This window comes from Ahaetulla prasina, chromosome 1 (assembly GCF_028640845.1).
Source record: "Ahaetulla prasina isolate Xishuangbanna chromosome 1, ASM2864084v1, whole genome shotgun sequence".
Classification (NCBI taxonomy): Eukaryota; Metazoa; Chordata; class Lepidosauria; order Squamata; family Colubridae; genus Ahaetulla; species Ahaetulla prasina.
The window spans coordinates 205,695,612-205,708,269 of NC_080539.1; the positions used below are offsets into that span (position 1 = coordinate 205,695,612).

Here is a 12,658-nt window from a genome sequence, read left to right on the forward strand (position 1 = left end):
GTGGCTCTATATAGGGCTGAATGTCCTACTATGGCCATAAATGAGAATTGTATGCTTCGCCCCAGAAATAGATGGAGAGAATGGGTCTTAAATTTTCCCCAGCCTCCTCCTGTAAACTGTCTTCAAAGTTTTCCCAGCTAGATTCCAGTGCTAGCTGTGGGCTGTGAGAAGAGAACTGTGAGTAGTGAAGATATTTTGGTTCATCTACCTATTTGTATATAACATAAAAATGTTACTCATCAGTACTTCATACATGATTGTGGCCGACCCAATGCCAAGTTGTCATTTGTTTCCTGTTGTCCTTCCTGAACAAATGTAAAATGGTATTCCTCCCCACTTATGGCACTCCTTATATTTAAAGATCGGGAAATTGCCATTATGAATAGCCCTTTAATGGTCCTACCATTTTTGCATGATTGGTGGGTCTATGATAAAGTCATCTATTCGTTGATTATTTGTTTTTCACTAAAGTGCAATGACTCAAACATAATTTGCTGAAAAATATACTGTTCAAACTGCTTAAATGTACAGGTCTGTTGAGTAGCACTAATGAGCAATATGCTGGCATATCGTGGATTTCCAATTTTCTTTTTTTTCAACGAACAGAAGGAAGTGATTAATCCCTGCAGTAACATCTGCTTCTTAAGTAATGACTATGTCTTAGCTTGACTGCCTGTAGGACTTTTTAAACAGTCAGTCAGAACAAAACAAAACAAAATCTGGTATGAGAGTGAATAAACATTTAAGTGAAGAAACAGCATTTTCTAATTCAACGCAAAATGTTGGAAATTTGGGTGGACAACACTTTTCAATCTGATGTAGCAGTTTGAGATTTACCTTTTGTGGAAGTTTCTAGGGAGGTTGTAGGGAGCGTGAGGCAAGGTATACATTGGGTGTCTTTGGAGATTGGAAGTCAAAGGATTCAACTGTACTTTCAGCTTCTACAAAATGTAAGGCATTAAGTTTACAACTTAAACACCCCCTCCCCAAAAGGATGTTGATATGTCTGGTTCTGGGAACTCTGGCAAGGGCCTGGAGCAGTAAATCAGATATATAGCCTACCTCAGTTCCACTCTAAGTTGCAAGGCCTCTTTATAACAATTACATCAGCACAAAGTAACAATCACACACACAAATCACAAAACCCACAAAATTTCCTGTTCCATATTCATTTTAAAATGTTTCAAATTTTATATTTTTACTGAAGTTCTACCATGATGGCAAGGGGGGAATTCATAGTTTTCCTGCTCAGATTATTTTAATCTTAATTTAAAGTTAACAATATCCTTGCAGTTTATATATTACATTTACTGTAAGGCCTTTTTTGCATGCTAAAGTACCGATTGCTCATCGTAGGTTGCAGCACTTCCCTCCCTCTCAAATATGACTCATTTTGACTAAAGAACATTTTCTCTTTTCAGTCTTTTTTCAGCAAACAGCATGGAAGAAATTGTCCAAAATCTGAAGAAAGATGGATCTCCTTTTGCACTTGACCAATTAAAGGTAATATTGCATTCGATTTTTATCCTATTTGAAGGATGCCTATATCCAGTCACTTTAAGCGGCATTTTGATGCTTGATGCGTTGCCTATGCAAGGGAGGACAACCTGTATCCTGCTTTTAAGGTTTATATTAACCTTAAAGCCACCTCCCAAACTGTGACATAAAATGACTAATATAGTTTTGCTGCCTATTTTTCTTTTAAAAAGACCAAGAACAGATACTCATACAATGGCTGCTGCATTCTGCAGTTACATTATGAGAAGGAGGAGGCGTACATGTCATAAAACTGCCCACCTTCCAAACTGTGGCTACAGAAAAAAGTTACAGCTATATCTTGCCTTTGATCTTTTATAATGCCTTTGCATTAAAATTCTCTCCAGCCTTAAAATCCAGCAATATTCATTCTGATTCCCTCCTTCATAGCAAAATTCTCCTCTGAATGGTGAAGAAATGTCTTTCCTACATAGCTTGTCATGTTCTTCGACCTTCTGCTTCTTTCCCTAGTGAGGGTATTAGAGCTCTTTCTCTCTCCCTCCCTCCCTCCCTCTCTCTCCTCAAATCTTTTTGTCTCTGTTTGTGTACTTGCCTACCTGCCTACCTACCTACCTAGTTGGCTTCTTTTCTGCCCCAAGAGCATGATGTAAACCTATGAATTTGTTTGATTGTTATGCTCTCTGAGGAGGCTGAGTTATTTAAATCATTCAAATTGAAAATTGATTTCCTTATGAAATTAAATGTGAGGAAAAATATCAATAGTGAGTGGCCATTATATTAATGAGTTATTAGCCCATATGTGTAGCTAATACTGTACTGTATTGTAACTTCTGGCTGTGCTGATACTTAATAAATATATAACTACAACTACAACCACAAGTACTTATTGACAGGGGTTTTCTGTTTCTTCTGCTCATTTTGCTCTTTCTGCAGCTCAAGCTGAGAACTTCATAGTTAATAAAATACTACAGATAGTCCTCTACTTACACAAGGACGATTACACAATCGAGCTGAAAATTTATGTTGCTAAGTGAGACATTTGTTAAGTGAATCACTGCAGTTGTTAAGTTAGTAAAACAGTTGTTAAGTGAATCTGGCTTCCCCATTGATTTTGCTTGTCAGAAGGTCGGAAGAGGTGATCACATGATCCCAAGACACTGCAGCCGTCATAAATATGAATGAGTTGCCAAGGATCTGAATTTTGACCATGTGACTATTTGGTTGCCACAATGGTTGCGTGAAAAATGGTCATAAGTCACTTGTTTCAGTGCCACTGTTCTGTCACTAAATGAACTTTTGTAAGGACTACCTATATAAGCCAAAGGGAGAAATAAGTTATAGAATTTAAAAACCAAGGAATTCACCAAAGATTAGTGTCATCCATGGGCAACATAATAAATAAATAAATAAATAAAATATAAATAAATAGTTGCAGATTCGATACTCAAACCTGAAGTCCTATTAAATGACAATAGTAATAATAATTTACATAGCCCATAAGTCACAAGAACAAATTTAGTTCTTTTCTAGAAAATGCTGCCAACCCTTTGGTGACAATAATATAATAGGTCTCTTAGGCACTTTTTGCATAAAAATAATAAAAAATGAACTTGCGTCTAGATCAGGGGTAGTCAACCTTTTTATACCTACCGCCCACTTTTGTATCTCTGTTAGTAGTAAAATTTTCTAACCGCCCACCAGTTCCACAGTAATGCACTGTGTATTGTCATCTGCCCATGCCTCTCACGCATTGTCGATTGGGTTTGGGGGGCGGGGGGGCACCGGCTACCAGCTCTGCTTGTCTGTTACAGCTGGATGGTGTGGGGGGAAAGCTATTCTGGGAAGAGGCTCTTTTGTTTGCGGTCACACTATAGTGCCATTTAGTTTCACTTATGTAACGTGAACTAAACTTATGCGCGGGTGATACAAATAGTATATTTTCAGAAATTTAAATTGTCACGGGGAATTTTATGAAAACCTAATGAAAATGTTTTTAAATAATGCTATAAATTTTTTTAAAAAAGTCAATTAAATTAAAAAAAAGGAAAGTGTTTCAGTATTGGACAAAACCCCTACCGCCCACCATGAAAGCTGGAATGCTCACTAGTGGGCGGTAGAGACCAGGTTGACTACCACTGGTCTAGATTATAGAATGAATCGTAAATGATGTAACTTTAGAGAGAGCAGTTGAACTTATAACTGCTGTGAAGAATATTTATTCACTTGATATATATATTTGTTTCTTTTCTATTTTTCAACTTTTCTTGCACATTTTGTTTGTTCTTTGATTTCTTTTTTCTTCCTTATTTTATATCAAATTCTTGTTGCAAACCCTTAGCCTAATTGATCACAGAGTATTTTGAAAAAAGCCATAATATCATCAGCTGTTCCTTTCTATTTAAAGAAATGGAATATCTCCTTTGATATATCCAATGTTAAAACTTTCACGCTGAAGAGATTTATCCTTTAATAAAGTCCCAGATCATTTATTTTCTGCAGAACATCTTGGTTTTTTTTTTCTTATTCATTAACTTGGATCCCCCCCAAAATGAAATTAATATTATCAGGTGGCGGTTGCATGTTTTTTCCTCCATTAATCATAGCTAGGGTGAATTTCAGTGAAAGTATAGCATTGTACCATGGTTACTTCTGAGAGATATGGAAAAATAGAAAAAGTATGAAATAAAGGCTAGAAGAAATCCCCCCTCCCAAAAGAAAAGTCTTATTGATAGGCCTGGAAAATGTTTTTGCCTTCACACTTTATACATTTTAAGGAGGGCAATTTCTACAGGTTTTTTTTTTTTTAAGATCTGGGCTTGTTGCTGACATTCATTTGAAATGAAATTATTAACAATGAAGTGGCTAGCACATTTTGCTCTAATCTGCCTTCGGCTAGTAATGTTCTCTGTGTGCTACAATATTAAAAGTGAATGAGGCTGTGCTTCATCCTTTGCTCTGGGTAACTTGTTTTGCACCTTGATGAATATAGGCTTCCAGTAGCTTTCCTGCAACCATACATAAGAATATATCCAGGCTTTTTCAAAGTTTGGCTGCATTTATGTATTCTGTTGCTTGAAATTAAATTTAAAGTCTGAATGAAAGTAAACCTGCAGCTGATTGCAGTAATCAAAAAGAAGACAAATTTCCACACAGTCTTAAACAGTTGCACATCTTTTGATTTCCAGCAAACAGATTGGGAAACAGATCCTTCCATTTTGTTTATGCCTGTCATTAAGGCAATTGGCCTGTGGAGCTTGAGAGTTGTTTTTTGTTTGAAAGCTGAAGAAGTAAATTTCCATTACTGTGCCTTCCTTAAAGGGAAGAAGGGAATTTCTCTTCAACTGTGCACATAATAGCATTTAGGCTTATACTGTACATTGTGTTGTTTAAGTGTTCCCTTTATTTTTTTGAGCAGTATATATCACTTCATAGCACTTTATTGTGCTCTCTAAGCAGTTTACAGAGTCAGCATATTGCCCCCAACAATCTGGGTCCTCATTTTACTGACCTCGAAAGGATGGAAGGCTGAATCAACCTTGAGCCGGTCAGGATCGAACTGCTGGCAGTCGGCAGAATTAGCCTGCAATACTGCAATCTAACCACTGCGACACCACAGCTAAGATACATTACCATATGCCATTGAAGTAATTGATATAAGTTATTTACTATTGAAAAGAGAGCTTTGCTGAGAGAGAGTGACCAGCCCAAAGTCACTCACCTGGCTTTTATGCCTAAGGCAGGACTAGATAATAGAAAACACTTTGATTGACTCTATAAAAATTGAATAATGTATTATATATTCTTTTACATTCCCATCTTGACAAAGTTACACTGTTTGCAAACTTAAATTCTATTTGTTCTTCATTAAATAAAATCAGCACCTTGCTTTTACTTGCCCGCAGATATTAGGAAATAAGATGAGAATATCACACTTAGCACTTTGCTGATATATAGAAGCAAGATCTACAAGTATCAAAGGAACAATTTCCCCTTGTTATCTTATAACAGTAAAAATATGTACCCTTTTGAAAGCACAGTGGCACAAAAGTAATGAAAGGACACAAAAAAAAATTAAAATGATACAATACTTCTCCTGTCCTTAATTACTGATAATCAAGTAATGAAATGCCTAAATTTCTTTTGCTTTGCAACAGCAGTTAAGTCAACTGAATACTGATGTAGGGTATTTGAGACATACTTCATTGCAAAACATAAGATTTTCCTGATTTCACCGTGCTTAAGCATTGTCTTTTAACGCAGTTCTTTTTAAACAATAATGAAACATTTACAACTGTTTTATCAAGAAATACGTAACAGCTACAGTAATGCATTCATCAATAGAATAAAACAAGTCCGGATGGAACCCAGTGAATAAAATAATAATCCAAGTAAAAACACTTGGTGCCGAAAAGGTTCGGACTCCAGTATTGTCTCCAGTTAAGAGAGAAGCAGGGACTCATCAAATACCAATGCTATGAAACAATGACCAAACACATGGTGTTATGCAGAAAAAAAATGTAAAGTGCTTGGTGGTCTTTAGAGCTGTTCAGCTAAGTCGTTTTGTAATATATAAACTGCCACATTTCCCCTTTCTCTGTTTATCCCTTTTTTTAAAAAAATCTATCCCAGAATGAGTTTCTTTTGAACCATGTATTAATAATCTGCATTACGGTGAACCACAGAGTTGCTTTTATTTTTTTTAGCTTATCTCTATTTTTTTTAAAAAAAGAATTATTTAAAACATTATTTTTCATTGAAATATATGATTTGTAAGGACATGCAAACCTTACTTATTTAGGCCCATTTTATCTGGAGCCTGATGTCTGGAATATCTCAATCGGCTTCTGGTTCAAAGGATTTATTTCAGGAAAGTGCTGAACCACTCCTGGAACAGCGTAATTCAGGAAGAGACTTGGCACGGTCCAAAGAAGGACAGAATGTTCCAGAAATCACTAGAATGATCTGTTCCTGAAAGGGGGGGGGGCTTCATTCCTTGCTACTCATACCAAACTCACCTAAGCTTGCCTTCCGTCTAAGTGATATAATTCAATAGTTACAGTATATTGATTATAAAACTAGTTTGTATTAAATTTGGTACAGTTGAAACCAAGGAACTGGGATAACAAATACATGCTGTACCCATACGTAAACATAAAAAAGTGTATTATATAACCTATAATATATAAAAATAACATTACAATTCATATTATAAACACAAATCTATTTTTAGTCAAGTCATCGTGGTAGTAGAACTGACTTTGTTATTTCTACTTCTTACATGTCCTAATTACATACTTTGTGTGTATGTGTATACTTTGTGTGTGTGTGTGTGACAGAGAGAGAAAGAGAGAGAGAGAGAGGGAGAGGGAGGGAGAATGGTTACTTATAATTTCATTGTGCTTTTGGTGAAATATAACTTTTGTATAGTTGTGATGTATATTTCAATATAATATAATATTAAACAATTTGCTATAGGAGGCATTATTGCTAGAGCAATATTAGGGGAATTTATTTTTTATTTATAGATGTATTGCCCAATTACTCCAGTATATATGCTTGCCTGTGGTCACAGAAAACTTTCTTACTTAAGAAATTAATTACATTTTTGCAGTGCTTGTGTGTTTGAGTACGTAAATAGCAATGCAAGAATTATAATTGCAATTAAAAGCAATTATATTTTTTATATGAGAATAAGACAAATCTAGGGTATTTCTCAGTGTTAACTATTTAGGCTTCAATTCTGCAATCACCTTCCTGAGACCAAAGCCCATGACATCCATTATATATTCAATTGTGAATATACATATTGCTCTCTTCTCTTTATTTCTGTAAAACATCACTTTAGATTGGATTCAACTACTGCTTACACTGTCATTTTAAACCTATAGTGGGATGAGTGTAGCTGTGTTCCTTCCCCAATTCCAGCCACATGATATCAGTTCTCATCACACACCCCAAGCAATTATTAATGAAACTCAGTCTATTGTAAGATTGGATGTAACCGATGCCTATGTTTTGTCTTTGTTGTTGTGCAGAAAGTTAATAAGTGCTTATTAAGGGGAAAATGGAGAAAACAAAATATAATTTTATATCTTCTGGACTTTTGGACCCCATGGCAACCCAGAATATGTTACGTTTATAGACAGGCCAGAGTGGAACTCAATTCAGTTATAAGATGGAGCAGAGAGAAACCCTGGCAAGCTTTCAAGATTCTAATTTATTATTCTACAATAATAAATAACATTTCTGGAACCCATTTCTTGACCTTGCTTAACTCAAAGGGCTGATAGTCCTAGACTCAATTAATAAACATTGCACACAGGAGAAATGCTTGATTAGTAAAGCTGCAATTTCCCAGAAGATCCCTTAATCTGGGGCAGCTTCCTTTCTAGCCCTCTCTTGACTGCACAGCTGTTCATTCATCCATTATTATTCTTTCCACAATGAGAAAAGAAACCGTTTCTCAAACGTCCGTAGTCGGATGCTGCTGTTTCGCGTGCCTGCCCATTTTTTTCTGAGTCTCCTTGGTCTGCACGAGTTGATGAATACCAGGTGCTGCAGCTTATCCAGATTTAAACCCCCCTTGGAAAAATCAGGATCTCTCTCTAGACAGCATTTTTATCAAGAATAAATTAATCTCCCCTGTTAGCATATAGTCTGTCTTTCACTTAACTGATTGGTTCTTCATTTATTCTCAGTTCAAATTCTTAATTTTGACTGTCACCTCCTGTGTGTGTGTGTGTGTGTATGTGTGTGTGAGAGAGAGGGGGGGGGATATTTCTTAGTATTTTCCCTACCATTCATATTTTCAGCTGTTTCTTTTCATCCTTTCTTTTTGCATTAGAACTACCTTGAACTACCAGTGCATAAAACTGTCCAACTTGTTAATGTTTGAGGAACATCTTATTCTGAAAAATGTTCTAGGTGAAGCACGGATACAAGAGAAACAGTCTTTCTGCTTTAGTCTGCAGAATCAAAAGATTGGTGATGGATAAACTGTCCCGACTCATGTAGGATTGGCTCAAAATTGAATCCCACGAAAAATAGAAAAACAAGCTACTTTTTGGAGAAATCCATACTGACTGTTCGTTTTCCCCAAGTGCAGTGTTGCAAAGGATCCCCTGCAACAGGAAGAGAATATAGGTCTCCTGAACTTTGCAGAATTTGCTGCTTTGAAAGCTACAGCTTGAAAAGCTGCTGGAGGCAAACAGAAGCTGGGAATTCTGTAATGATCATAGAGCGAATAAAGAAGCTGCTGCTGCTTAGAAACCAGTAGGGAGTGAGAAGTGGGAAAATAGTAATTCATTCCTATGCATTAAATTCAGGGGTGGGTTCCACTTACCTTTATTACCGGGAGCACACGCGCCCGCTTCTGCGCATGCGCAGATCGTCAGTGGTGATGTTGGGGCGTGTGGGTGGAGCCTTCTGCTGCCATTACTACCAGTTCGCAAGAACCGGATCGAACCAGGAGCGACCCACCACTGATTATATTGTTCCAAGGCCTTTCAATACTTTTGCTCCTTGCCAGAGCTTTTAGAGCCAAGTAGAGAGTTCCATGTCTTCAAGAATTTGGGAGCTCTAATGCTCCTCTTGAAATAAGTTTTACTGAATTGCTTCAGTTTTGCCAAACGTTGCCAGCATTACTGGTAGTCCTTGATTTACGACCTCAGTTGAGCCCAGAATTTTATGTTGCTAAGTGAGAAATTTGTTACAGTAAGTTTTTGTCCCATTTTATGACTTTTCTTGTCACGTTTGTTAAGCGAATCCCTGCAGTTGTTAAATGAATCTGGCTTCCCCATTGACTTTGCTTGTCACAAGGTCACGAAAGGTAATCTGGGACACTGCAACCATCATAAATATGAATCAGTTGTCAACAGTGATGAAATCTGAACCAGTTTGCTACCAATTCGTTAGCTGTGCATGCGTGCTGCGCGCATGCGCAGGGCGCACCACACACCAAATGTGATGTGTGTGCGCACAGGGCATGCCAAAACGAGGCATGGGATAAGTAGAATAGCACGGGGGTGTGGGGGTGATCAGCTGTGGCGCGTGATTATTTTTTTTCATTTGAATTTATATCCCGCCCTTCTCCGAAGACTCAGGGCGGCTTCCATTGTGTTAAGCAGTGTTAAGTAAATGCTTTAAAGTAAAGTAAAGGCAGCTCAGCTGTGATCGTCAGAGCCTTTTTTTACTTTTAAAAGCATTTTTTTTACAACCTATTCGGCCAAATAGGTTGTAAAAAAATGCTTTTAAAAGTAAAAAAAGAGGCTCTGACGATCGCATCGCTCAGCTGTGATCGTCAGAGCCTTTTTTTTTACTTTTAAAAGCATTTTTTAAAAGAAACGACAAGCAGGCAAGCGGACGATTGGGTGGGCATAGGTGGGGGCACCAGGGATTTTTACTACCGGTTCTCCGAACCACCCACCGCCATCGCTACCGGATCAGCTGATTCAGTCTGAACTGGGAGCATTTCACCCCTGGCTGTCAAGCATTCAAATGTAAATCACATGACCATAAGGATGCTGCAATGGTCTCACTTTTGTCAGTGCCGTTGTAATTTCAAATGGTCACTAAGTGAAGTGTTATAAGGCGAGGACTACCTGTACCTTAGTGTGCAGTGCAGTTTTTCCACTCCCTTCATTCCATGTTATTACCGTAGTAAGCTTCAGGTTTCAGCCAAACTCAGTTAAGCTCATTCTGGTTATTGCTTCAGATAAAGTTGTATCTACATTAGTTTCTCAATGGGTACAAGGACCAAGATGCCACAAATTCATGCATTATAAGTGACAAGAGTTTGGATTCTTAAGATAAAATTGATAAACGGTGTGTATCCTGTGCAGAAATCCCTCACTGGAAGGATAGGTCAGTATCAAATTAGCCCTTTTTAATGAGCTCCTGACTAAAGGAAAATAAAGGAACTGGAACATTAAGGGTGAAAATAGATGCTATTAATAAGCTGGTCTGTGTTTGGGGTTTTGTGTATGTGTGCTGTTCGCTTTGTTTGCTATTTTGCAGAGGAATATTTGTCCTCTCATTGCTTCCCTATTAAGCCAGCTGGTAGTGACTCATGTATTCAAAAACCAGAGGTATAAAACTATCCTGCTTGTGCTTGCAGGATCTGCCCAGCAACTGCATATTAGCTGATCTAAAGGCCTAAGCAAAATGGGTCACTGCTTTTTATCAGCTGACATCTGGAAAAAAAAAATAACCAGGAGAACTGAGTAATCAGGAGCAGAAAAATGGTTGAGCGCTGGAAACCTGCCACTTGTTCCAATGGGTTAGTAGTTTTAATGTTTTTATAAAAAGAACAGCACTTGGTAAATCTGTTCCTTTGCCTGCTGAGCACAGCTAGCTTCAAGGCAGAATGTTATAATGAACATTCTATACTTGTTGAAGCTTCTGTATCTACATTTTATGAAAAACTATTTGGCAGCAGACAGATGGCCATTCCAGACCCAAGAAGGCCCCTCCTTTGAGAAAGGAAGTTGTGTATCACCTTACCCAAGGATAGATTTCCTTCAGTTTCTCTCAGCTAAAAAAGTTTTGATTTCACTCCTGTCTTTTAAAAGAGAATTAAAAGAGGATGTGCCTCAAAAGTGGCTCCAACTGAAGCAGACTGTGAACAAAACAATTCCATCTTTTACTTCGCTGTGACTGTAGGGCCATCAACAAGCACCAAGCAAACTTCTTGAAGCAAATATTGCCCATTTTAATAATAAATAAACAGTGCTTTGAGCATTTTATCCAGCTGTTTAGAAAGATGGCCTTTCCCATTTCAACTTCTTGTAACACATCATTTCTTTATTTGATTTACGGTCTGCCTTTCCTTCAGGAGCTCACGGCATTGTACGCTATGTTTCATCCTCCATTTTTTCCCATAACAACTCTATGATACAGGTTGTGCTGAGGCAGAATGATTTTCCATGGTTCAGGGTAAGTTAAAACCTGGATCTTTCCACTTGTGGAGTACCTTGGCTCCAGTATAGTGGTATATCCATATTTCCATGTTGTCCTTGTTTAACTACCACAGGTTCAGCAACCATTCAAAGTTAAATGGCATTGAATAAAGACCCTTGTTAAGACCATTCCTTGTAGATGTGGCCATTGCAATGTCCCCATGGTTGTGATCACAATTCTGGTGCTTGACAACTGGCTTGTGATTACGATGCTTGTAGATCTTGCAGTCATGCAATAATCATTTAATCAGTTAATCAATCATTAACCTTCATTGTTGGCTTCTGACAAGGAAAACCAGTGGGAAAGCTGGCAGGAGGTCACAAATGGTGATCATTGCAATTTGTTTAATGATGGCAACCAGAATGGCTGCAACAGCTGTTGTAAGTGGTACAATCATATGAGATCGTGCTTTATTATCACATTGCTTAGCATCGGAGTTGCTAGTTGCAGTTTCCCTTTTTAGCAACTGCAGTTGGGACCAGCACCCTTTTAACTAAACAAACCAGTCACTAAGTGAAACCGAGACTTTGCTTGCAATCTGATTTTCAGCTTTCCTTTGCTTCACAGACCTACAAACATTGTAAATGTGAGGATGGTTTTTGATTATCATCATAACTGCGAACAGTCTCTAAAGCAGGGGTATCAAACTGGCGGCCCGTGGGCCAGATGCGTCATGCGTAGGCCATGCCCACCCCGGCTCCACAAAGGCAAAAAACATCCCGATACATCACGTGACGTGATTTGAGTTTGACACCCATGCTGTAAAGGAAGTAATTACCAAATGAGGACTATCTGTACATCAGTTCCCTGCCTTCAACCATATTAATTGGGATAGTGGGAGTTGTTGCAACCCAGCATTTTGAGGAAGGCAGCCATTTCCTCATTTATTTATTTATTTATTTAATTTACATTTATATCCCGCCCTTTTCCGAAGACTCAGGGCGGCTTACAGTGTATAAGGCAATAGTCTCATTCTATTTGTATATTTTTACAAAGTCAACTTGTTGCCCCCCCAACAATCTGGGTCCTCATTTAACCTACCTTATAAAGGATGGAAGGCTGAGTCAACCTTGGGCCGGGCTCGAACCTGCAGTAATTGCAGGCTGCTGTGTTCTAATAACAGGCTTCTTACCAGCCTGAGCTATCCACAGTCTAATGTTCTGCTGCTGCTACTTGTCCTCTCTCTAGTCCACTGGCTAAATTT

At 37.9% G+C, this 12,658-nt stretch overlaps 1 protein-coding gene across 2 annotated transcripts in view; it reads left to right on the top strand.

The window, feature by feature from the left end:
- Positions 1–12,658, top strand: part of HIBCH (3-hydroxyisobutyryl-CoA hydrolase) — a 45,433-nt gene that overhangs the window by 27,844 nt on the left and 4,931 nt on the right. For both annotated transcript variants that reach the window (XM_058188635.1, XM_058188628.1), the window contains exon 11: positions 1,422–1,503. In XM_058188635.1, the coding sequence (XP_058044618.1) occupies positions 1,422–1,503 (82 nt within the window). The remainder of the gene's footprint in view (positions 1–1,421; positions 1,504–12,658) is intronic.